The sequence below is a fragment of the Corylus avellana genome, chromosome ca9 (genome assembly GCF_901000735.1).
Source record: "Corylus avellana chromosome ca9, CavTom2PMs-1.0".
In the NCBI taxonomy this organism is placed as follows: domain Eukaryota; kingdom Viridiplantae; phylum Streptophyta; class Magnoliopsida; order Fagales; family Betulaceae; genus Corylus; species Corylus avellana.
The window spans coordinates 21,294,161-21,317,969 of record NC_081549.1 but is presented as its reverse complement, the minus strand read 5'-3'; the positions used below and the strand labels follow the sequence as shown (position 1 = coordinate 21,317,969).

General features: G+C 34.4%; 4 protein-coding genes across 6 annotated transcripts; 2 read left to right on the top strand and 2 right to left on the bottom strand.

Moving 5' to 3' along the window:
* Positions 1-1,830: 1,830 nt before the first annotated feature.
* Positions 1,831-7,397, top strand: LOC132191882 (LIMR family protein At5g01460). The gene is made up of 14 exons (XM_059607003.1): positions 1,831-2,592; positions 2,700-2,785; positions 3,783-3,895; positions 4,084-4,194; positions 4,532-4,630; positions 4,753-4,875; positions 5,114-5,176; positions 5,251-5,315; positions 5,652-5,761; positions 5,855-5,969; positions 6,076-6,141; positions 6,571-6,681; positions 6,771-6,837; positions 6,943-7,397. Exons 1-14 carry the CDS (start codon positions 2,243-2,245, stop codon positions 6,988-6,990), a joined length of 1,527 nt encoding a protein of 508 aa, XP_059462986.1. The 5' UTR covers positions 1,831-2,242; the 3' UTR covers positions 6,991-7,397.
* An 805-nt stretch (positions 7,398-8,202) lies between these two features.
* On the bottom strand, positions 8,203-12,252 carry LOC132192160 (GDSL esterase/lipase WDL1-like). The gene is made up of 6 exons (XM_059607412.1): positions 12,067-12,252; positions 9,930-10,007; positions 9,293-9,433; positions 9,041-9,117; positions 8,807-8,956; positions 8,203-8,677 (listed from the first exon to the last, which is right to left on the bottom strand). Exons 1-6 carry the CDS (start codon positions 12,175-12,177, stop codon positions 8,506-8,508), a joined length of 729 nt encoding a protein of 242 aa, XP_059463395.1. The 5' UTR covers positions 12,178-12,252; the 3' UTR covers positions 8,203-8,505.
* Positions 12,253-15,871: 3,619 nt separating this feature from the next.
* Positions 15,872-18,184, bottom strand: LOC132161640 (GDSL esterase/lipase WDL1-like). The gene is made up of 6 exons (XM_059571799.1): positions 17,952-18,184; positions 17,288-17,365; positions 16,949-17,098; positions 16,781-16,857; positions 16,360-16,506; positions 15,872-16,241 (listed from the first exon to the last, which is right to left on the bottom strand). Exons 1-6 carry the CDS (start codon positions 18,060-18,062, stop codon positions 16,034-16,036), a joined length of 771 nt encoding a protein of 256 aa, XP_059427782.1. The 5' UTR covers positions 18,063-18,184; the 3' UTR covers positions 15,872-16,033.
* A 1,305-nt stretch (positions 18,185-19,489) lies between these two features.
* On the top strand, positions 19,490-23,344 carry LOC132192004 (protein N-terminal and lysine N-methyltransferase EFM7). Of its 3 annotated transcripts, none has more exons than XM_059607178.1 (7): positions 19,490-19,601; positions 19,711-19,772; positions 20,199-20,332; positions 20,931-21,076; positions 21,341-21,412; positions 22,672-22,779; positions 22,871-23,344. In XM_059607178.1, exons 1-7 carry the CDS (start codon positions 19,538-19,540, stop codon positions 23,044-23,046), a joined length of 762 nt encoding a protein of 253 aa, XP_059463161.1. In that variant the 5' UTR covers positions 19,490-19,537; the 3' UTR covers positions 23,047-23,344. The 3 variants fall into 3 exon arrangements, with proteins under 3 accessions (XP_059463161.1, XP_059463160.1, XP_059463159.1); XM_059607177.1 differs by having other exon boundaries at positions 22,868-23,344; XM_059607176.1 differs by having other exon boundaries at positions 22,865-23,344.
* The last annotated feature ends 465 nt before the right edge of the window (positions 23,345-23,809 follow it).

The window sequence follows — 23,809 nt, the reverse complement described above, 5'->3', positions numbered from 1 at the left end:
ATTTAAATTAATAATTCATACAAGTTTAAGCTTATTGGGATTGACCGAAAACATGCATAATGAAAATAAGAGAAAGAAAATAACACTATGATACTTATTAAAGGATCTAATACACCTTTGTATTTCCAATCACATATCAATGATTCATGCAACATTTTTTTTTTTAATTTTGTTATTATTATTATTATTTTTATTTTATTCATTTATTCATTGAAGGTAAAAGGAAAGGGGAAAATTATTTCGAGTAGTTTGAAAAGAAAACACCTCGTACTAGACCTGCAAAACTACAACGACATCATTGCATGAGTTCTTTTTTTTGACATGTCCAAACAAGGGAAGGAGGAGGGGGATTCGAACTAATGACTTCTATTTCATAAAGCGTGGTTCACAGCCGATTGAGTTACTCATTGGCGTACTACATCAGTTAAACACAACACATGAGTCAAACTTTTGATTTATAGGGAACCAAATTAAAAGATAGAGTTGAAAATAAATTTATTAAAAATATTAAAATATATGACTAATTAATTCAACAAATATATGATTAATTAATTCAACACAATTCAATTATCATTAATAAAATATAAATGTAACTTGACGGAAGATGATTTTACACCAAGTAGTAATGACCACCATCAGCATACTGTGATACAAAATTACAAATAGAAGCTTGATCATTTAGTGGTACAAACAATGTAGACTACAAATGACCCAACCTCAATGTTGTTTTGCTTTATAACTTTGACTAATGCCAAATTCTATATTTTTAATTTATAATTGTTTAACAATGTTGATGTGACATACAAAATTATCTGTTTGATTTTTTTTAATTATTATTATTTATCAATAATTAATTAAATAATTAGTTAAAAGTGTCACATCAATCTTATTAAATAAATGATTGATAGAATTATCGTATCTGTTATTTTTCTTATAATTTTCTTCTTACAACTCGGGTAGAGAGAAAGAAAGAGATGACTTTCGTCTTTATAAGTAGTATGATTGACAATTCGTGTTAGCGTGTAGAGTTTTGATCGGGTCAACTCATAGTCAATCTGATATGGGTTAACTTGAACACGGCACATTTAGTAAAACGAGTAAAACCCTTTAACCTTGACACAACTCATTTGAATAAACAAGTGACACAAGATGACTTGTATATTTAATAAACAACCTGAATTTGTACATGAACTTAAAAAAAGAAAAGTAATAATTTATGAATTTTAAAAAATACTTTGATATAACCAAAAAATGTATATGAATTTAGAGTTCGTTTGAGATTGCGGTTTTAATAAGTACGATTTTAAAAATAACGTTTTTGAAATCGTTACTTTTTAAAATCGCAAAGGTGTTTGGTAAAACATATTAAAACGTATTTTTTATTAAATATTTGTTACGTGAATTCATAATTTTGGTTTAAATTCACATTTTTTTAAATAAGTATCCCTAACTTACTTATTGAAATCGCAGATTTTTTTTCATATTTTAAATTAAATGCTTTTTAAATTGCAATATCAAACGCTTATGTTTAGCAATATTTTTTAAAAACACAGATTATTCTTGCGAAATCACAATTTCAAACGCACCCTTAGCATTTTAGGGTTTTTTTAATTATAAGAAAATCAATTTTAATTTATATGACAAAATTATAATTTATTAATTTCGTGTTAAGTCTCTAAATCATTTTAAAAATTATAATAAAATTTGGGTATGTTTTATGGCATTTTAAAATAGAATATGGACCGTGTTAGACACATAGGAGTTTTATGTCACGCTCTGTTTGCCGCGGAGCTTACGACGAGCCGCTCTTATTACATACATGTCTTCTCAACGTTGAAAATCATAACACCCCCTCGCCTCGTTTTGACAGGCTGTTTCGTTCTTTATCACAGCGGAAATGTCCATTTTCCATTAAACCCAAACCACCTCCCCTCACCACACTCACAGCACGTCGTCATTTTCCCATTTGTTCAAAGACAATACCGTAATTTCCCCTACGCATCCTCCCCAAGAAACGACCTCACCGGAGCCCGACCACTTTCCTCTTTTTCTCTTTCCTTAAACATTTGGGTCTCGAAGCAAAACCAGATCTACGAAGCCCCATTCAGCAAAAAAAAAAAAAAAAAAAAAAAAAAAAGAAGAAGAAGAAGAAGAAGAAGAAGCCCTACATTTCTCAATCTGTCTCTGTATCTCCCTCTCGATCTCTTCGATTCGATAGGGTTCGAATTCGGAGCTCGAAGCGATGGGGGATTTCAACCTCGCTCTCGTAATCGTCGCCATAGTTGTGTGCGTCCTCGTCTTCATCTTCAATGTCTACCTCCTCGTCAACTACCAGCACCCAGATGACGCGAACCAGGCCTATTTCCCCAAATTCGTGGTAGTTTTGGGGCTCTCCGTTGCCGCGATCTCGATACTGATGCTACCGGCCGACGTGGCCAACCGGCAGGCGTGCCAGCACGCGATATACAATGGCGCGTGTAATCTCACCCTCCCGATGAAGGATCTGTGGCTTGCCATCTATATCCTCGACGCCGTGCTCGTTTTCTTCATTATCCCCTTCGCCATGTTCTACTACGAAGGGGACCAGGACAAGTAGGTACTTCTAGGGTTTCAAATGTTTAATATTGTACGGGAATTTGTTAATTAATCATTATTTTTGGTTTTTGGGTTTTGGTGTTGGTGTTGGTATGTGCGTGTAGGAGTATTGGTAAGAGGATCAAAAGCGCGTTGCTATGGGTAGTGACGACGGCGATCGTGTGCGGTCTCGTGCTTGGCATTTTATACGGTTAGTTTAGAACAAAATCTGGTTGTTGATTTGAGCTACAGTGATCACATACGAATAGCATTTTGGGGAATTAAATAGTTCATATCCTTATTGCTGATCACAATCAGGTTGTTGCAAGCCATTTTAACTTGGTTGTTTTTCAGCTCTAATGCCATAGGATGTTATTTAAACATTCATTTCTAGTTTGGTCATAGGTCCTTTTGCGTTATCTTTGTGTATGTATGTGCGTTTGAATGCATTTTCTTTCACCCAAAAAATGTTGGGTTAAGAGTTATCATGAATCTGTTTCTGGGTTAAATTGGCAACTTATTTAGCTTTCAGAACCAGGAGTTTGAGTCAGGAGAATATTACAGTAGTTAAGTAAAAGTTCTTTGCCAAAATGTTAGATGGATTTATTTTGACATAGTGGTTGCAGACTACAGACTTAGATGAAGTGGTTGTTCATCATGTGCTTCTTCATAATCTTTATAATCTATAAAATATCAATGTTTATGGAGCTCCTTTTAGAGCTATACACATGCTTGAGGATTTAGATAAGCTTGTTTATTCTTTAGAATCCTTTTCTGATATTATTGACATTCTCATTGACAAATTCAGAGAATTTAACTGACCCATTTCATAACATATCTCTTTGTAACAGGATACCATTATTGATTTTGTGTGTAGATTTATATATGATGTTTAAGACATGGAATTGATGAACAATTTCTTGGAAACTCCATCTGTTAGTTGAAAAGTAGTCCTTTAGCGTTTCTTTGTCACATTAAGTCAAGTGTAATCCCCCCTTCTGTTCCTTCTCCTCTTTTGATGTTTGAGATTCTTGCTTGCTTGCTTGCGCTTTTGTCAATTCACAACATTAGTTGTTGGTTCCTCTCTCTCTCTCTCTCTCCCTCACACACACGCACACACACACACACACACACACTCCCACACAATGTCTGTGTGGAATACTTATAAGCCTATCTAACTGTTATTTTACACTTTGATGACATATTAGGGCTAGTTGGAAAGGTGGACTTCAATGTTATGCACCTTTCTTCATCCACAACTTCCTTCCCTACTACGTGGGACTTCAATAGTGGACAACAGTGTATTGGAGGCACACACCAGGTTCTGTTTCCACTTACCAACTTCCTATATATTTGATTGGTTCTATTATTTTGAGAATCTATTATTTCTGTTAGTTCTTTTTCAGCTTTTGAAGGTGTCATATGGCATATTACTTGCATGGTGAAGTTAATAATTCCCTTTCTCATTCTGGTGCATTTTTTTTCCTTGTTTTATCCCACTTTTCACAGTGCTCTGCATATTCTGCAAGTGCTTCTTCGGAGAAAACATGGACTATGCGCACTACCTTTCCGGAATACGTCGTTGCTCTTGCTACCATTGTTGGATCTGTACTTTTCGCCGTAAGTTCATCCTTGAAAACTGAGAACTTTTCACTTAATACTGAAATCACTCTCTTGTAGTTACACCTGGATGTAATCTCCAAAGTTGACATACCCTCATTGTGTTTCTTTATGTAATGAATATGAATGGCTGAGAGGTGAGTTAAAATGTTGAATTAGGCATAAGTATCTCATTAAAGGTCTGATGCTTTATCTGCAAGTATTGTTACTTTATAAATGGTCCCTATGAACAACACGTGTCATATTTGATCAATTTTAGCCTGTTTTAAAGAAACATTGTTTCATTTTCTATGTTTCCACTTATCTTAAAATTTATTTTTCCTCGTAATCTATCCAGATATTTGGTGGTGTTGGTATTGCCTGTCTGCCATTGGGACTTATATTTTCATTCGTCCGGCGTCCAAAGGCTGTTATTACTCGCTCACAGTACATCAAGGTGCTCTTGTAGTGTATTATATAGACAAATAAAGATTTCTACTCTCGTGTTTGTAAAGTTCTGCCATAATTGAATTTCATGTTGTGGTTGTTTATGGATAGTTGCTATTGATGTACATGTAGGAAGCAACAGAACTAGGTAAAAAGGCGAGAGAATTGAAGAAAGCAGCTGATGCACTCCATCAAGAGGAAAGAAGTGGTTCTAAGGGTCGAAAGTGGCGTAAAAATGTGAAGGCAGTAGGAAAGGTAGATTGAAACCTTCAGTATTTATAGAAGTTTGTTTGACACTTGGCATTGGGTTTTTATGTATGTACTAAGTACAACTTATCATGTTTGGATCCTTGAGAATCCCCATACTCTAGGTATAAGGCTTAGATGCATGTTATTCTTGTCATGGTGGGGGAAACATATACCTACTGAACTTTTGAGGGCTCTTCCCTCTTTTTGGTGAGTGGAATATTTATTGTGCTTGGAAATCTTGCAGGAGTTGCACCAGTTGGAAGAAGATGTAAAGCTTCTGGAAGAGATGTACCCTCAAGGAGAAAAGGTGACGGTTGTCAATTATGTGACCTGTTTTTCTTGTTTTTCTCATTCTGTTAGTAATTTACATCTTGAATTCAGGCTGAGACCACTTGGGCTTTGACTGTTCTTGGGTACTTGGCAAAATTTGTGTTGGGAATTTTAGGGTAAGTACTGACATCAGCGGTTTTATTATTCTGATGAATACCATGGTTTCTTTTCTGCTTGAGGAACGGCAGATTGTATTGATGAAACCATCATGTAACTAAAACATTTAAGTATGAGCTTCCATTGATGGTTTTAGCAATAGCCAAGAATTTAACTAAAAACAATCATCTGATCAATAGGTTTTATAGCCCTGATTGAGATAAAGTGGCTTCAGATTTGATATAAAATTGTCATTTATTTATTTTGATACTATTATGCGTGATTTTGTGAGTCTAATCCACTATTCTGATTTGGATTATGAGTAAACCTAAGGTTTCTTACTGCTTGTTTACCAGGTTGATTGTTTCAGTGGCTTGGGTTGCACATATTGTTATTTATCTGTTGATTAACCCGCCTCTTTCTCCTTTTCTGAATGAGGTTTTCATCAAGCTGGACGATCTCTGGGGTAACTTTGGATAATAATTTTTTTTCCTAATATAACATTTTCCTTTTACACAATGAATGTTATTTTAATATATTTACTCTGCTACTTAATCAGGTCTTCTGGGTACCGCAGCATTTGCATTCTTCTGCTTTTACCTTCTGCTTGCAGTGATTGCTGGAGCAATGATGCTTGGTCTCAGATTTGTTTTCATTACAATTCACCCCATGAAGTAATGGATTTTGTTGAATTAGCATTTTGTTTTTTCTGTATTTGTTTTGTCACTTTCGGCTGACACTCACAGTGATTGCTCATCAATTGAATTCATCTGTTCACAGGTGGGGAGCCACTCTTATGAACTCTTTTCTATTTAATGTTGGTCTTATTCTCCTTTGCTCCATCAGGTTAGCATCTTTGGTCCTTTGCATTTCCCATTTGCATAATTATTTCTATTGTAGGAGTAGCTGAGGACTAGCCCTTGGTCATCATTTACTACAGGGCTGTGTTTCCTCGAAATAGATGACTTTTTTGAGCTAGTAACTCTGGAAAACTGCTCTTACAAATCTTCCTGATTCAAGTTATCCCACTTATTGTTCAAGTATTTGATTTTTTGTACCATGATAATGTTTGGCATATTGCTCTTATCTCTATTCATGTCATAACAGTATTGAATCTGCATGTTCTTAAATTTGTAGCTTTTAAGGTAAGATATCAATTTTCCATCAGTCAAAAGAAATATCTTTAAAGGAGTTAATTCTTGAACATGGCTATAGGCAGTCATGTTACTATCATTACATTGAAAATCATTTTGATTTTGCTTTCTCGTATTTCAGTGTGATTCAATTCTGCTCCACTGCATTTGCATACTATGCTCAAGCGACTGCAGCACAGGAAATATTTGGCCACACGCTACAATCTCTTCGTGGAATTAAATATTTGTACAAGTGAGTTATACTGGTTTTATACACTAATTATTTCTGATTTGGCATGAATGATCTACTGATTCTTTGGAATATTAATTGTTGCATTGCAGGTATAACGTGTTTCAAATTGCATTTGTCGTTCTGGCGGGATTGACCTTTGGGTATTATGCTGCCTTTGTAAGTTTCCTGCGCTGACCTTGTTGTTTTTATTGTTCTTCTTGACTGGCGTGCCATGCCTCTTTTGAACCTGAGAATCTTATGTTGTTTCCTTGGAAATTTTAGGGATGGAGAAGAAGAAAACCCAGCGGCAGGTTCCAACTTTCTAGTTAAGGTATGTTTGCCTAGAAGAGCGTGCACCCACCTGGAGGGCATCAGAATTCTCAGTTTCATTCTCTCTTTTGGAGTCATTTTCATAGAGGATGTGTATGGCCTAGTTTTGTGCTGCGTTGAAAGGTCAGATTTGAAAGGTCAGAGAAGTACTCAGATGTCATCTGAGTTGATTTGGGTTACTGTGGGCGGGGGCGGCAGGGTGAGTGCTGCTGATGCGGCTATTGTTTCTGGTTGTTCCCCCCCCTTTTTGTATGTATTATTCCTTTGTTTTACTTGTTTTATACATTTGGCTTGGCCATGTAACTGAGATATCCTCTGCAATTTGGGAACTGGGTTTTGAGAAACTAATCTTGATGTAATATAGCCATTGATCACAAAAAGTTGTATGGGCATCCATTTTATGTTCATATTTTGTGTGCATTATTTGCCTTCTATTAAGTTTTAAATATTATTTGATGAAAAAGTATTAGAAAGCTGATTAGAAGAAACGTCTTTGTGCCGAGGAGGGTTGATTCTGAATTCTAGCTTAGCATGGCCTGTTCTAAAAGCTTGCATTATTTATCTTCCGATTTTACCATGTTCGGATATCAAGTGTATCAGGTTTTTTGTTTTTCATTTATTTAAAATTTTTAATATAAGGGCCAATTTTTTTTTTTTGAGATTATGTCATCTATTTAATGGAAAAGTGGACAAAGGTCTCGCATTTACGCCGAGGCCAAACTTGTGTATCAAATCTATCAAATTGAAAACTGCGATTTTAAAACCAAAATGACCCTAAAGCACACGTGATCCTGACATAATTTCTTATATTTTTATTCGCCAGTAACTGCTTTCAAACCCATTAAAAGCCAAAATAAAACATATAATATAAACGTTTGCCTTTTCTAAGGATATGATTCTCGCTCTCCTTTTTACCTCTTTTCTCCTCTTACCAATTGCGCATTAAAGTCTAATTTGAAGAGGTAGCTCAATCGGCTAGGACCACGCCTAATGAAGCGGAGGTTACTAGTTCGAATCCCCCACTCTCCCCTCTTGTACGGACATATCAAAAAAAAAAAAAAAAAATTGCGCATTAAAGTCTAATTTGAAGACTTGGTAAAGTTAGAAACTAATAAGTTAACTAAATATTGTGTTTCTGTATGTGCTACCCTCCACGAAAGCAAGGTACTTGGGTTATCTTTAATCTTTCAAACTAAAAAAAAAATAAACACGTCAGGAATTTTTTCCAACCCAATCTATAAAACTGCCACGATACTGAACTGTTCTTACTAGTTGTACATTAAAGAGACATTTTCTGTCTTGGCAAAGTTTACTGCTAAAATATAAGATGACTAAACAACACTGAGAAAGTACAGTGAAAATGCAAGCCATCATCAAGCTGTAACCAAAAAACTTCTTGTATACTTCCACATGTCACACTATTAATAATACTCACGGATGTGGCCTGAAAATGGTTTGTTTTATTCGTTTCCAATTCCCATTGCTTATTTCCATAGAAGCTGGTGTCAGAGATATTCATAGTTTTGCCTTGCCATCAGGACTAACTGGAACATAGGGTGGATCCTCTGCAAATTCAGCAGGCAGTGACTTCCAGTGTAGACTTGGTTCCCAGTCTGCCTCACTAAGGACCTTCATTATTTCCTTCACTACTGTCTTACTCCCCTCAGAGGATAAGTGAATTCCATCCCTGAAGAAGGCATGTATGTAATGTAAGTTTGAAGAAAACATTTACTAGCACCAAAGATTTTGATATTCATGTTTAATCTGCTTCCATTCAAGTGGAAGCACAAAGTATCACATGTGAAAGCAAACTCACGTAAAGCTTGCAGTCAACCAATCATCTCTTTTTTGAATGACGGTCCATAGATCAATGGCCTTGATGTCCATCTCCCTGCACAGCTCTAAACAAGCTTCTGAATATATTCTGCAGGACTCATTTGTCCGATGCAGCTCTACCAATTTGAGACTGTTTTCAATCAAAATATGTGCTATTAGAACTGAGTAACTCCCACGTGAAAGGGAAGAAATACAAAGTTTACAGCATAAGCACCTAAATGTTTCACAAATTTGTTCCTCACTGACAGGAGGAGCACTAAGAAAGATAATGCGAGTCTTCTCAGAGAGGCTCTGCCAACCAAAGGAATTTTTGTTCATACACAACTCATAACATCACCAAGGGAGAATTCATGTTTGTTCAAAGGCATAGGACAACAAATTTATACCAGAAAAAAGTTGAACAAAAAATCAAAGTATTCCAACTATTCAAATAGCAATAAATACTGCAATAGCCCTGGAGAGATACCTTTAGATGGAGAGCAATCTTCCTCATATTTTCGATATACTCAGGAAGAGGTACATGAGGACCTAGGCCAGATGGATGAGGGAGCATTGAATCATTATCGCCAAAATAGACAATCACCAAAGAAGGTTGTATGGCAGCATCCTAACATAATAACAAACGAAAAAAAAAAAGTGTAGTATTAGATTCCAAAAAGAATTAAATGGAACAAAAAAGAAAGAAAGAAAGAGAAGTACAATAGTAGGAGGGAATGCCCTACATGCCCAAACGCTGGCAATCACATGACATTGTGCAAAAGCTTAACCTAGATAAACAAGAGATCCATGGAGTTTTACAAGTTCAACCATGTCCGACCCTCTTTGGCTAAGAAATCAACTTTAGATGGATGTTCTCAGTAAATCCCAGCTCATTTCGTGGCAACTTCAGCCCTGTGATGAGTGAGGTTCATATGAACTATGGACTACTTAATCCACTAGTTTGTTGTTACAGCTACTTATGAAATGTGGATTGTCTTTTTTTTCTTTTTTTTTTCCCTGATTGGAGTATGGATTGGCTACTGGCAATAAAAGTCAATTTCCTGGTATTGACAGGAATGAATACAGTATAATCTTCAAGTATGAAGTGATGAAACATACATTACCTTTGGAAAAACTTGATCCAAAACCTGTAGAGCATGCCTTGAATTCCAACCGGAGTATCCTCGCAACAATATATCTGCCTATAAAGAGTTCAGAATCTAAAATCAATTTATGCCTGATCTTATAGCACATGAAAATGTAGTGGAACTGCCGTGTTGGGTTGTGAAAATTAAAAGGAAGAAGATCAAACTGAAATATCAAGAACCTCAGGCTAAAAACTAGGATTAGCCTGATTCAAAACTGGGCTTTAATAATAGTTTAAAATAGCATAAGAGAAAATTATTTTATATATATTGACGAGGTGAAGTCAATGACATATATCTCTCCCTCTTTTTTTTGATAAGTGTTAATGAAAATCTGGAATCAGATAATGTGTCAATCACATATATCTCTCCCTCTTATAACAATCTAAAGATTAAGCAGCCAAAATTTAATTGAGACAAGTAGAGAGATTAATTAACAAAGAAAGAAGACACAGGCTTTCTTGGCGAGGAACTAAATTTATAAGAAAAATAACAATTATAATGGTTAAGGGGGCAACAACCTCAGACTAAGAAAGGCATTTAGTCATATACGTACAAAAAAGTTTTCAAAAATCAAGTAGAAAGGAAAGGAAATTATGCTTAAACTGTCCTGACTCACCATAAAAACACAGAAATGGCAAATTTTTAAAAGTAAAAAATATAACAAGAACCAGATTATTTAACAGATAACATGATAAGTGACAGTTTAATAGTACTGATCTTACATAAATTCTCTTTGAACAAAAAGAAATTAATGTGCATGTCACCAATGTGTTTCTTCATGCATACGCCTTGGTTAACAGGGTTAAATGGAGAGTCCACCAAAACCACCACTAGGACCTTAAAGGTCTCAAGTAATTGTGCTGCTTTTGCAATTTTTCAAATTCTTCAATGAATGTTTGCTTCTGTTTTGTTTTTGTTGGTAGAGACAAGAGGGTCAACATAGTCCCTGTTGCTTTTCAATAAAAAAGAACAGGATGTGCTTAATTATGTTCCCAAATAGTCCAATCCACGATCTATCCAACAAAAGACCTTAAACAAAAGTCACTATCTTTTTTCTTTATTTTTTTTCCTTGGGTGACAAAAGTCATTATCTTGCTTCTACACACATGTTCTTAAAATATTAATTAAATTTGCCTTATTCTATCGGCATAAGTTTTTGGAAATGAGTCTTGATTTAACATAGTATTAAAGTAGAGATGCTGATTTCAAACTTAAAAAATCCCTAATTTATCTCCTATTTCACTTGTTGGACACACTTATTGATGAGGTTGAGAGGAAAGTTTGAGCCCACGCGTGAGTGAGGAGAGTGATTTTAGAACAAATAGTAATTTAACACATCTCAATCAATTGTAAAAAAAAAAAGGAGGAAAATAAACGCAATATCTTCTATATTAACTCCTCATAAATCCTCCATGGAGAGTAAAACAATTTTCTCCACGTTTGTAAAAACATCAAGGCATCATTATGTGGAATTTACTTTTACCCACAAAGGGAAAAAAAAAAAAAAAAACATTGTGGATTTCCAATCAGACAGAATTGAAATGAAGCAAACTAAAGCGATGCATTAACCCATGTGGATTCTGCCACTAAAAATTCCACCCACTGAAAGATGAAGCCTGAAATGACACACGTAGAATTATTGTGCGTTTGGGATTGCGATTTCGTAAGAATAATCTGCGTTTTTAAAATATATTACAAAACGTAAGGCGTTTGACATTGTGATTTAAAAATCACTTAATTTAAAATAAGAAAAATATCTACAATTTCTATAAGCAGTATAGAGGTGCTTCTTTGAAAAAATGCGAATTTAAATCATAATCACAATTTCGCATAACAAATATTTCGTAAAAAATTACTTTTTAACCTATTTACTAAACACCTTTGCGATTATAAAAAATAGCGATTTAAAAACACAATTTTTAAAATCGCAAAACAGCAATCCCAAACGACCTTATAATATATCTTCGACATCCACAACAAACATTGTCAGCAAAATTCCAACCTTAACAATCACATAAAATCTGAACAACACAGACATGAGGAATCCGTGGCAGCACACGAACAGTATCTTAAACCAGAAAAAAAAAAACGGAGAAAAAGTAGAAGAAATTACCTTACGAGCATATAAGTCAGCAAGAATAGCACCCCATCCTTCGTTTCTGAAACTTTGCTGAACTATGGAGGAGCCAAACAGCACGAACTGGGGTCTCAGAGGTCCAACCATTTCTCCTCTCTCTCTCTCGCATCTCTCTGTATTCTCTCCACTCTTCAAGTGAAATTTATAGACCTCGTCATGCGCCTGAGCACGCGTAGACGCGCTCGTATATAAGTGGGGGGTTGTTCTCTAACGAGAGATGCCATTGAGTAATTATGATGAAGTGTGGTGGTGATAATTAATTAGTAAGAGTTTGTAAAAGGATACAAAATTAATTAATTAGGATTAAATGAAGTAAAAAGTATAGTTACTTATAGTGGAGTGATATTTTTATCTACTCAAAAAGTAAAAAAAATAAAAATACCCATAAAATATAATTAACTGGATACTTTCCAGTTCATTTGAAATGGAGAGAGAGAATGACCAATGGCATTTTTTTTTGAGAATCCTAAACGTATTGATATTAATATTAAATTGACTAAACGTATTAATACATAATAATTTGATTTATAAAATTTGTTTTCTTATTTGATTTGGACATTAATAATAATTAATTTATTGAATAATTTATATATAAAAAACTCTTGAAATATAATTAACGCAATTAATTACACTAATTAATGACCGATTCACTCTTAAAAAACCGGTTTAACCTTTAAAAACAATAGGTTCACGTCACATGTTGCAATTCTAGACTACCTCTAAAGAATGATTCGGCTATTATATATATATATATATAACACTTGTATAAAAGCCTATTAAGTAGTATTTTATAGCGTCAATTAGTAGGATTGTAATCGAGCCGATCTGACTATTTAATGTTTAAGCTCAATTCATTTAATTTTTTTTCAAGCACGAGTCAAGCGAGATAATTTGTTCAAGTTCTGTTCATTTATTTTTCAAACGACCAATCATGAGTTGTTCAGTTACTTCATTCATTCAATATATAAGGAAAATGTCATAATTGTTTATTTTTGTAAATCTATACTAATGATTAGTTATTTAATTATGATTACGGTTTATTATTTGAGTAATTAAAGATATTAACTCAAATATTAATTGATCGAATCTTGAGTTTGATCTTTGTTTTTTAGTATTTATATACATTCACTATACATACACATAAACTCATTTATATACACACAAATACACATATGTCTATATTTAGATTCACAATTACATTCAATTGAGTTATATCTATTATATTACAAATAAAATTCATTTTTAATTTTTTTAAGTACTTAATGTGTTCATATTACAAAGTTAAAAATAGTATAAATAAAATTATACAAACTTATATGAGTCTAACCGAGCTTTTATGAGTTCAATTTGATTAATAAACAAGCCTACATTTTTGTTCAAGTTTTACTAGTTTAATAAACTAACTGAGCTCGACCCAAGCTAATTCAAGCAGAATCTAAGCTTGTTGACAAACGACTCTATTCATTTAGGGTCCGTTTGGATTTTCAATTTCAAAAAGTGCAACCTTTTCTTTATGAAATCGCAATACTAAATGCACTCTAACAACCTTACCCAATAACTCATATGAGATCCATGGGCAGAACCACCCATTTGCTTGGAGTGGCCAACCCCCAAGCCATAGCGTGGTCTTAAAAAAAAAGTATATATATATATATATATATATATATTTAAATAGACCTTTAAAATTAAATTTTGCCCGACAATAAGTTTTTTTAAAATCTTTTGCCTCCCAAATTAAAAGTTATAATTACGCCCCAATGAAATCCATCTTGTTCAAATAAATTTTAATCTGTGAACCCTAATGAGACAAATAATTATTAGGCAATATCAATTGGGATTCTTTCTAGTGGGCATGAGAATCAGGAAAGATCAATTGCCTTGGCCCAGTCTATGTACGGAAAATGGATTGTGCCTACGAGCTTTTTATCGTGGGGCTCTTGTCCCGTGTGAGCAATTGACAGCCAAGTAAACCTTCTTTGGAATATTGTCGGCTCATGTTAGCTTTTACTCGTTGCCTTGGTAAATATTTCTTTGTAATGTCACACACATGTCTAACTTTATCAAATTCATTAATGTTAAAAGAAAAAAAAAAAAATCATTTGTTGTCTTGGTGCACACCTTCTAATCATAACAAGGCATGAGGAAGAAAAAAAGTTTGTAACGTATGTTGTAGACCGAATCACTCTTAGGATAAAAATGATTCAATATATCTTAATAATTAGTTTGAAACAGTTGAGTGATTCGTCCCCTATTAATGAATATTTTGGCTATAGTTGAATTATCTTTATAGTTATTAAAATTCCAAAGTAACCAAAAACATGGCCAATCGTTCTCAATAGTGATGGTGGACGACAAGTAACGACGATGAAAGTGGCATGAGATTTGTAGTTTGAAGTAGTTGAGTGATTCGTCCACTCTCGATGAATATTTTGGCGGTAGTTGAATTATGTTTATAGTTATTGAATTCCAAAGTAGCCAAAAAGATTCCAATCGTTCTCAACAGTGACGGTGTACGATTGGTAACAACAATAAAAGTGGTAGTGAGATTGATAATTTGAAGCAGTTAAGTGATTCGTCCACTCTCAATAAATATTTTGGCAGTGGTTGAACTATCTTTATAGTTATTGAAGTCCAAAGTAGCCAAAAAGATAGCCAATTGTTGTCGAGAGTGATGGTGGATGATTCGTAACACTGGAGCGAGAATAAAAGTGGCAATGAGATTGGTAGTTTGGTAGAGGGTAAAAGAGATTTTAATTTTTTTTACTACATAAAGAGTAATGAGACAGAATTTGGACAGCATAAATAGTGGGAGTGTGAGACATCATTATTTGCCCAACATTTTCTAGAGAATAAATAGTCAGAGGATTTGGCCGGTGGAGCATGAGTGTACTTTACCACTCTCTCTCTCTCTCTTTCTCTATTTCTCAAAATTCCTTTCCCACTGCAATCCCACGGTCCATGGCCACCCTGTTTGATTTTTTTTTTTTTTTTTTTTTTCAATAATAATATTTTCTAGACATTTTGTTATTTGAGAAAAAATAATAATAATTAGAGATTTTAAATTTAAAATCTTCGTGTTAAATTGACCGAATTGAAAACTAAAGTTTAAAACATAAACTTTAAGGCTAGTAGGAGACCTGGATTTGCAATATAAGCAAAGCCTAGGCTGGTCTATTAAGCACATTTTACACTACAAATTAGCGAAGGATATAATTTTTTAAAGAAATTGGGCCGGAAGAATTTCTTTCAATTCAATATATAAAAATGTCATGTATTACTTAGCATATAATATAATTTTTCACGTCTATTTGTTACACTCATGTCACGTCGGTTGACATTACATGTTTTTTAAGTGGTTTATAATATCAGTTACTTAATAAACATAAGTATAAATCACTTAAAATATGTTATGTTAACCGATCTAACATAAATGTAATAAATAAACGCATAGTCAGAGTGTAACATTATTAAATAGTGATATGGGGTAGGGCTTGAGCAATTGACTCTGGCACTAACAAAAAGTTCCCAACAATGACAAAAGCCAACAGCTATCTCCATAACCTTTTCCTTTCCATCCAAATAAACTTTTCCTTCAATCCACATGACCATATTGGAGGTGCACATTTAATTTGAAATTGCTAGAAATTGTTTTATAGTTAAGATTATATAGAAATTGTCCCTCCAAAGTGATGTGATTTTTTAAATGCATTCTCTATCCGATTAATTATTCTTTTTCTATACCATTTAAATATTCCTTTCTTGAACGGAAGAAAGAGAGATATAGAAAACATAAAATACTTATCCGTTGATCCGCAATGCTTTTTCACGACACTTAAACTCAAATGCGAAATGTTTTTAGTTTTAAAAAATTGGATGAACACGTTTTTTAGGCGCATTTTACATCCGACTCTAGAATACTTAACCCATTGTGAGTGCTCAAAACCTACTCCCATTGCATGTGTCTGATAGAGCTGGCCTCACTTAACATGGTCTTCGTATCAGAACTCACTAGATAATTGGGTAAAAGACTTTCAAATTCAATTGGCAATGCCTTCCAGTGTAGACTTGGTTCCCAGTCTGCCTCCCTAAGAACCTTCATTATCTCCTTCACCACTATCTTGCTCCCCTCAGCTGATAAATGGATTCCATCCCTGGAGAATTATGATCCAAGTCTTTCTTAATTAGGCAATTAATCTAAATAAAACATTGCTTTAATTTGTATATATATATTAGAAACCTTAAACCTACAACATATGTAAGCAAACTTACGTAAAGCAAGCAGATTCCCAACCATCCTCTTTTTGAAGTACAGTCCAGAGATCAACAGCCTTCACATTCATCTCTTGACACAGCTTTAAACAAGCTTCTGAATATATTCGGCATGACTCATTTGTACGCAGCTCTGCTATTTTATCACTAGTGATCCCAACAAAACATATGCCATTAGAACTCATTGAACTCAATTTAAACTCACAAGTGTTAAAATATTCATTTAAATAATTAAATTTCACTAGTTTTTATCAGTCTAAGCTTTTGAAATAAGCGATGATTTGACATAATATCAAAGTTGGCATGTTATCTGGTCCACACGTGAGGGGAGCGGTGAATTCACTATTTTCTATCAACTCAAGCCTTTTGGTAATTGTTTAACAATAAATAATACAAGATTGTTGATATACACATTACACACCCATATGTTCTGCAAATTTCTGCCTTATCAACAGGAGGAGCAGTGAGAAAGATAATGCGAGTCTTCTCTGAAAGGCTCTGGCAAACAAAAGGATATGTGTTAGAGAAAATGCACCAAATTGCATAATCAGTTTGTGCAAATCTTCTTCTAGCCTGAAAGATTTATTACCTTGAGATGGATTGCTATTTTCCTCATATTTTCTACATACTCAGCCAGCGGTACATGAGGATCATGAAGGCCTAAGGCAGATGGGAGAGGAAGCATTGAGTCATTACCACCAAAGTAGACTATCACCAATGAAGGTTGTAGAGCAGCATCCTAAATTAAATTAAATTAAATTTACATAAATACTATGCTAAATTGATAGAAAATAATTGTGTTTAATCATTTAATTAATATTCTAACAAACATTAAAGCACGACCGTCTAAAAGGGAAAAAAAAGCATAAAAAAGGCTGCCATTTGCATGACCAAATGCCAAAAAAAGACGAAAATTAATGAACAATACCTTTGGAAAAACTTGATCCAAAACCTGCAAAGCTTGCCTCGAACTCCAACCAGCGTATCCTCGCACCAATGTGTCTGCCTACGCCAATTACCAGCCAAAATCAGTTTAAAATACATGTAAGAATCACGTACTCTAATAAGAAGTGTCAGTTTAATAGGCTGGATTGAAAAATCGCTCTCATATTCAATTTGAATGAACACTTTGTCCCCTATTTTGTTGAATATCTGGCAATTTACAATTAAAGGGTTTTACTTTTTTATTTTAGTTGAATTAAGGACAAATAATTGTTTTAGCTGAATAAAAGCTTCTTATGTGTTTCTTTTGGCTTGCTAAATGGGTCGCTTCCAATTGAATTTTTGAAAACATTAGCTAGACTTTTTGGCCTTATGTGAGGATCAATAGTAGGAAAGACCCGTCTTTATAATTTCCTTTTAATCCTTAATTCTCTACAGAGAAGGTGCAAATCTTATCAAAAAGCAATAATCAAAGTGAAGAACTATTCCTTGCTTGAAGTTGATGATGATTAATCTCTAAGCTAACATTTGAAACTAAGGATATATATATATATATATATATACGACTCTATAATCTATTTGATTATGATTATAAAAATAAAAATAAAACCAGAAAAGAAAAAGGGAAAATGAAGAAGATGAAGAAGTACCTTTCGAGCATATATGTCAGCGAGAATAGCACCCCATCCATGGTCACCATAGCTGAACTCAACTATGGACGAACCAAACAGCACAAACTGAGGTCTATTTGGTCCGACCATTTCTTTCTATTTTCCAAGTTTCAATCAAACGCACAAACACAGAGGCTGTTGACTGTTCTGTTCTGTTCTATTCAATCGAATTGGAGACAGAACCAGATGGTTTATCCAACCATAGCCATAGTCTTATAGATAGACTACATTTCAAAGCGAGTCAATTTATTTTATTATATTTATTTATTCTGTTTGTCTACTTTTCAATTATTTTATTATATTTATTTTGTCTTTATTTTCACTTTATTTTCTTTTTAGATCTACTTGTGCATTAGGTCAGTTGCACACCACTCACATTGTCACATGTCCCGCAGTTACTATTATTTGAATGATACTGAAAAAGAAATCTACCAAACACTGGTTTTATCTTCTTTTATTTTTTGTTTTTTATTTTACCTACCCCTCTAAACTAACTAATATTTTTTCAATGCTCAATAAACCTTAAAAATTTGTAACGTAGAATTCTGATCTTTCAATCACCTCCTATCGTTTAATTTTTTCATTTACTTCAACAGTTATGATGAAAAATTGTCAGTTATACTCCTATAATTTTTTTTTTTTTTTTAAAAAAAATACAATTATATCCTTAGTTTTTTAAAAATAGAAGTTTTTTTTTTTTTTTTTTTTAATAATATAAAGAAAATTTTAATTTTTTTATAGTGGTAAAAGTATGGAGGAGCTGCTAGCGTTAAAAATAGAGAATATGATCCTCTCCAGTCCAAAATAGAATGAAGAATATTCAGTTCATGACTATAATTTCTAAAAGGAAATTCTAGAGTCACAGATGAGATACTTCTTCCACTAACCAAATATACTTAATATAATTATATTAAAATAATAATAAAATAATAAGGGGTGGTTGACCACCCTTCGAACCACCCTTGTGGGGGGTTGGGGTGGCTTTGGGTTTGGGTCCACGGCCCAGACCACCCCCAATGACCAAATCTAAAAAGAAAAAAAGTTTTGTTTGACCTTTGGGGGTGACCGGATCACCACAAGGGCCGAAGCCACTCCAAGCCCAACGTGGGTGGTCCGGCCACTCTCAAAGGCCAAATAATTTTTTTTTTTTCGTTTGGCCCTTGAGAGTGGTTGGACCACTCCCATTGGGCCTGGGGTTGGCTTCGGCCACCCTAGCCCCCAACTGGGGTGGTCCGGCCACCCTCAATGAGGTGGCCAACTACTCCTTATTTTTTTATTATTTTATTTATAATTTTTTTAATATGAAATAATATTTTATTATTATTTTTTGTTAATGAGACACGTATACTATTTGTGGCTTTAGAATTTTTAAGAAGAAATTCGAGATGTGAATTGGATAAATATTCTATTGTACCGTGAGGATCCTGTTCGTGAAAATAGAGGGCAGACTTGGCAATGAGAGGGTCAACGGCATGTCGTCCCGTATTCCTTTCTTTATAGCTTTTGCTAGGTCTGTTTCGTAGCAGTTTGGAGCGGAAAGAGAAAATAAAAGAAACAAGACGAATATGGACATAGCTCTGTTCTCCCCATCTTCGCTTTTTCCCGACGACGACGAAGACACTTCTTCTCGTACTCACTCTCTCGCTCTATGTTCTTATTTGTTTATTTATTTCTACGTTTATAGCTCTGGCTTTTCTTCTTTGTATCAAATTTAAGAAGCTGGCCCTTTTCCTTGCAGATGAGGAAACGACAGAGACCCAGCAAAACTACGTGGAGAGGAGGCATGAATTTCCTGGAATGGTAAACCTTTTTGCTTTAGATGATCACTGTACAGTTCATTTGGATGGATTTGCCAAATTGGGTTTGGTTTGTTTGTGCAAATTCTATCAATGAGGCCATTTTGTTTTTCTTCTGTGGGGTCGAAAACTGAATTGCAAATCTACACATATATAACTAGCACTTATGTACATTTTTCTAGTAAGAGGTATAAGGTATTGGTAATCCTTTTCATTCTGGTATGTAAAATTAAGACTTATCTCACAAGCTTAAGCTAATAGAAAGTTGAAAATATGATCATTTAATCAATATAAATATGTAAGATGGATTACCGTTGTGGAGTTAACAATTCCCAAAAATGGTTGCTCAGCTTCTGTAATGTTTGTTGTTCCGGTTTTGGGCTACTGTCCTGTTTTTAACACCTACTCATGTGTTTGGCTTTGTATGTAGGAATTGCTCATCAGAGAATTTTCATTCCACCAGCTGAATGCCAATTTACTCTGGCCTGGGACATTTGCTTTTGCAGAATCGTTGGTTCGGCACCGTTCGTGGGTAGAAGGCCGACGATGCATTGAATTGGGCAGGTGCATTTATTGTTTGTTTTTGTTACAATTAGATGATTTTGTAACTCTATGAGTTTGTTCTTAGCAATCTTTAGCATCATGATTTTGTACTCCTGTTGATAGTGATTATGTTTGCATCTTGATCTTGTTATGTGCAGTAAAAATCTTGCTTTATTGTTTATTTGCAACTGCACCAATACCTACTATTATATAGAAGCTTGTTTGTCTGTGGTATAGTTGGAAATTAACATCTGTTCACTGTCATCTGCCATCTGTGCGGGTAACTAATACATTGTCAAGACCCAATATTTTGTGTTTATGTGTGAGGTTTGTGCTTTCATTAGTGACCAATTCTTCTGTGGCATGAATCCTGGCTTGAGGTGTAAACCCAAAATGCCGTATCTAATATGAACGGAGTAACTAGTTTTAAGCTTGTTGGTCTTCTGATACTTGTCTCGTAATTCTTCTACTTAAATACCTTACACTTAGTTATTCTTAATTAGTTCAGAGTTTAAAAAAGAAAAGTTGACAGTTTAGTAAGTTCTCAGTATCTCTGTAAACAAATGATGTTTAAGGGTTTGATGTTTGTCTTGATTTTAAATATTCTTTTCAATGGCAGTGGCACCGGTGCTTTGGCCATATATCTCTGTAAATCATTTTCTCTTGACATCACAACGTCAGACTATGATGATCAGGAAATTGAAGAGAACATAGCTCATAACTGCAGGGCTAATGGGATTACACCTGTCCTTCCTCACATTAAGCGTGAGTTCTCTTCTATGCATGCTTAGTTATGAGTCTTAAGTTGAACTGATGAGGAGAAGAAATTTGTAGTGCAATCATTGCTTAGAATGTTCCATTCAGATGTGTTCATTAGTTAGATTTAGATATCTAACTTTGGGTTTTCATCTGGATTACTTGTGGAAGATAACTGTATTGACCCTCTTATTCACTATTAATCAATTTCAATAATTGATTTGTTTTTTTTGGATCAAATGTCGTATATTCAAGACCCTGCTTTTGTTTCAGATACATGGGGAGACACCTTTCCAATCACTGACCCAGACTGGGACCTGATTATTGCTAGTGATATCTTATTGTGTAAGCTTCTAATCTGCTAGCTTCTTTCTGACTTGGACTCAATTAAACTGCATTTTTTGTTTTTTTTTTTGGGGGGTGGGGTGTCATGCAACAATGAATTGCTTAAAGAAAAAGAAATGCATAGAGAGGAACTGGCTATGAAAAAAAAGCCATCTACCAAAATTAACCCAGCAAAGTTGGGGCAAAACCCACTAAACTAAGCTAAGAGTCTCGTGGATTATGGTCCGTGGAGGTATGCAAAGGGTTACAGAAGCACTCAGTTCCATATTGAGATATTGTCTGTGCTAATGTCGTGGTCACTCGTGTTGGGCGAAAACAGGCAATACTAATGTCAGTTGTTGACATATGGATAAGCTTTCATCTGGTATCTCATGGCATTGTTAATCTTTTTTTGTGTGGTGTTGATAGTTGATACTCTATTCTTTCCACTGGATCCCTGGATCTGGAAATTCCATTTGGCCATCTATCCATAAATCTTGCTATGTTGGATACTTTATGGCTCTTTTAGCGAGAACTCTTTCCCCTGCGCTCCCTCTTGATTTCATAATTACTTTTAGGACAGATCTCTTCTTGTATCACCTCATCCTTTGTAATAGTTAGTTTCTCATCAAAAGAAGAAAACTTTATGATAGTCGTTCTGGGTGGACTTGTGAACATTTAGTAAGATTTTAAAGTATGTTCAAAATATTTGACTCTTGGTTTTGTTATTATTGGATTATGTTTACAGTTTAATTATGCACAACGTAAACAGGAGATTTGTGTGGTGAAAAATCTATAAGTAATAAATAACAATGTCCATCTTTAGAGAGAGAAAGTGAGAGTGTTTGTCTCGTCTCACTGGCTGGAAAACATTTGCTCTTCTTGGCTGCTAAACTTGTTTTGTCATCAACGGGAGGCTATGTTTGCTAAACATTCCAAAAACACTTTTCTCTTCTCAAACACAAGAACAGACTTCATAAAATAGTTACCAAGCAAACACTTTTCAAGAAGCAAAACACAAAACACAAACATTTTTAAAAAAACAAAACGCACTTTTTAGAAAACTTCTCACACCTTATAGCAATATTTTGAGAAAACGCGTATTTACTTTTTCCAGGTGTGGAGTTTTACTTACTACTTACAGAAAAAAAAAAAAAAAAGAAAAAAAAAAGGATAGGTGGCCGCATGACCACCCCAATGGGAGAGGGTGGCTGCGCCGCACAACCACCCCCAGTGAAGAAGAAACAGGTCTTAATATGTTTTGTATTGTCTGCTTGTAGATGTGAAACAGTACGTGAACTTGATAAAGACTCTTTCCTTTCTTCTCAAATCTTACCAGCCTAAGGATAACAAAGCAGTTCCACAGACGGAGATTGAACAGAATGGTGGTAAGTAATAGCAGATTCTATGCTTATATGTAATAGAGAATGAAATTAGTAATCTTGCTGAATTTTTTTTGGCTCTTACTGGTAGAAGCAGGGGTCAGGTTGCCCAGGCCAGCATTTCTAATGAGCTGGAGACGCAGAATTGGGAAGGAGGATGAGTCCCTCTTCTTCACTGGCTGTGAGAATGCTGGGCTTGAAGTAAAGCATATTGGATCACGTGTGTATTGCATCAATCCTAGGCAAACGACGACTGTTTTCGAGACAGTATAAAGCTAATAGTAGAAGCTGGTACTTAGTTCAGAAATTGAAATCAACCTGAGTCAATCGCGGTCTAGATCAGCACCATATATAGTCCATTAACCAGAGAAATTTTCTTCATGACTCAGTTTGGCAGAATATTTGTACTTTTATTTTTCTCTTGAGAATTTCCACCAGATAAACAAGTATTTTTCTTCTCAGTTATGGAAGTAGAAGATCCCTTGTGAGAGTTTTTGTAGTAGGGATCTGCAATATGTAACATGTACTTCAAGAATTTGAAATGAATTTTTATAAGCATAGTTACCATTTTGATTGTGTATTAGTTTGGAAAAGTGTTCTGATATGACATACAGGTAAAAAATGTGTGTGTTTAAATTGTTAATGTTTTTGTTGTTTTGAGAAGAGAAAACACAAATTTTAACAAACGGAGCTTTAAGTTTTCCGAGTAATGTGATTTATGTCAAATTGTATAGAAATGAATGGAGTTTTGGTGTGTGGTCTATGGATACTATTTTTCAATTGTTAGAAGCTAAATAGGTTGCCATGGTAATGATATTTTATTTGTAGCATGTGTAAGGTGGGCCTATACTCCCTAAGGAATTGAGATCCCATGCCATTCTCTCAATCTTGGTTGTTCTTTGTAAATGAAAGGTTGAGATTTAAAAACATCATTGAAAAAAATTGTTGATTGTTGTGTCATAAGTAAAATTCTGCCTTGATGTTTAGAAAAATAAAAGCTTTAAGGTAGTCGAATCATCCCAAACTTGATGAGGAC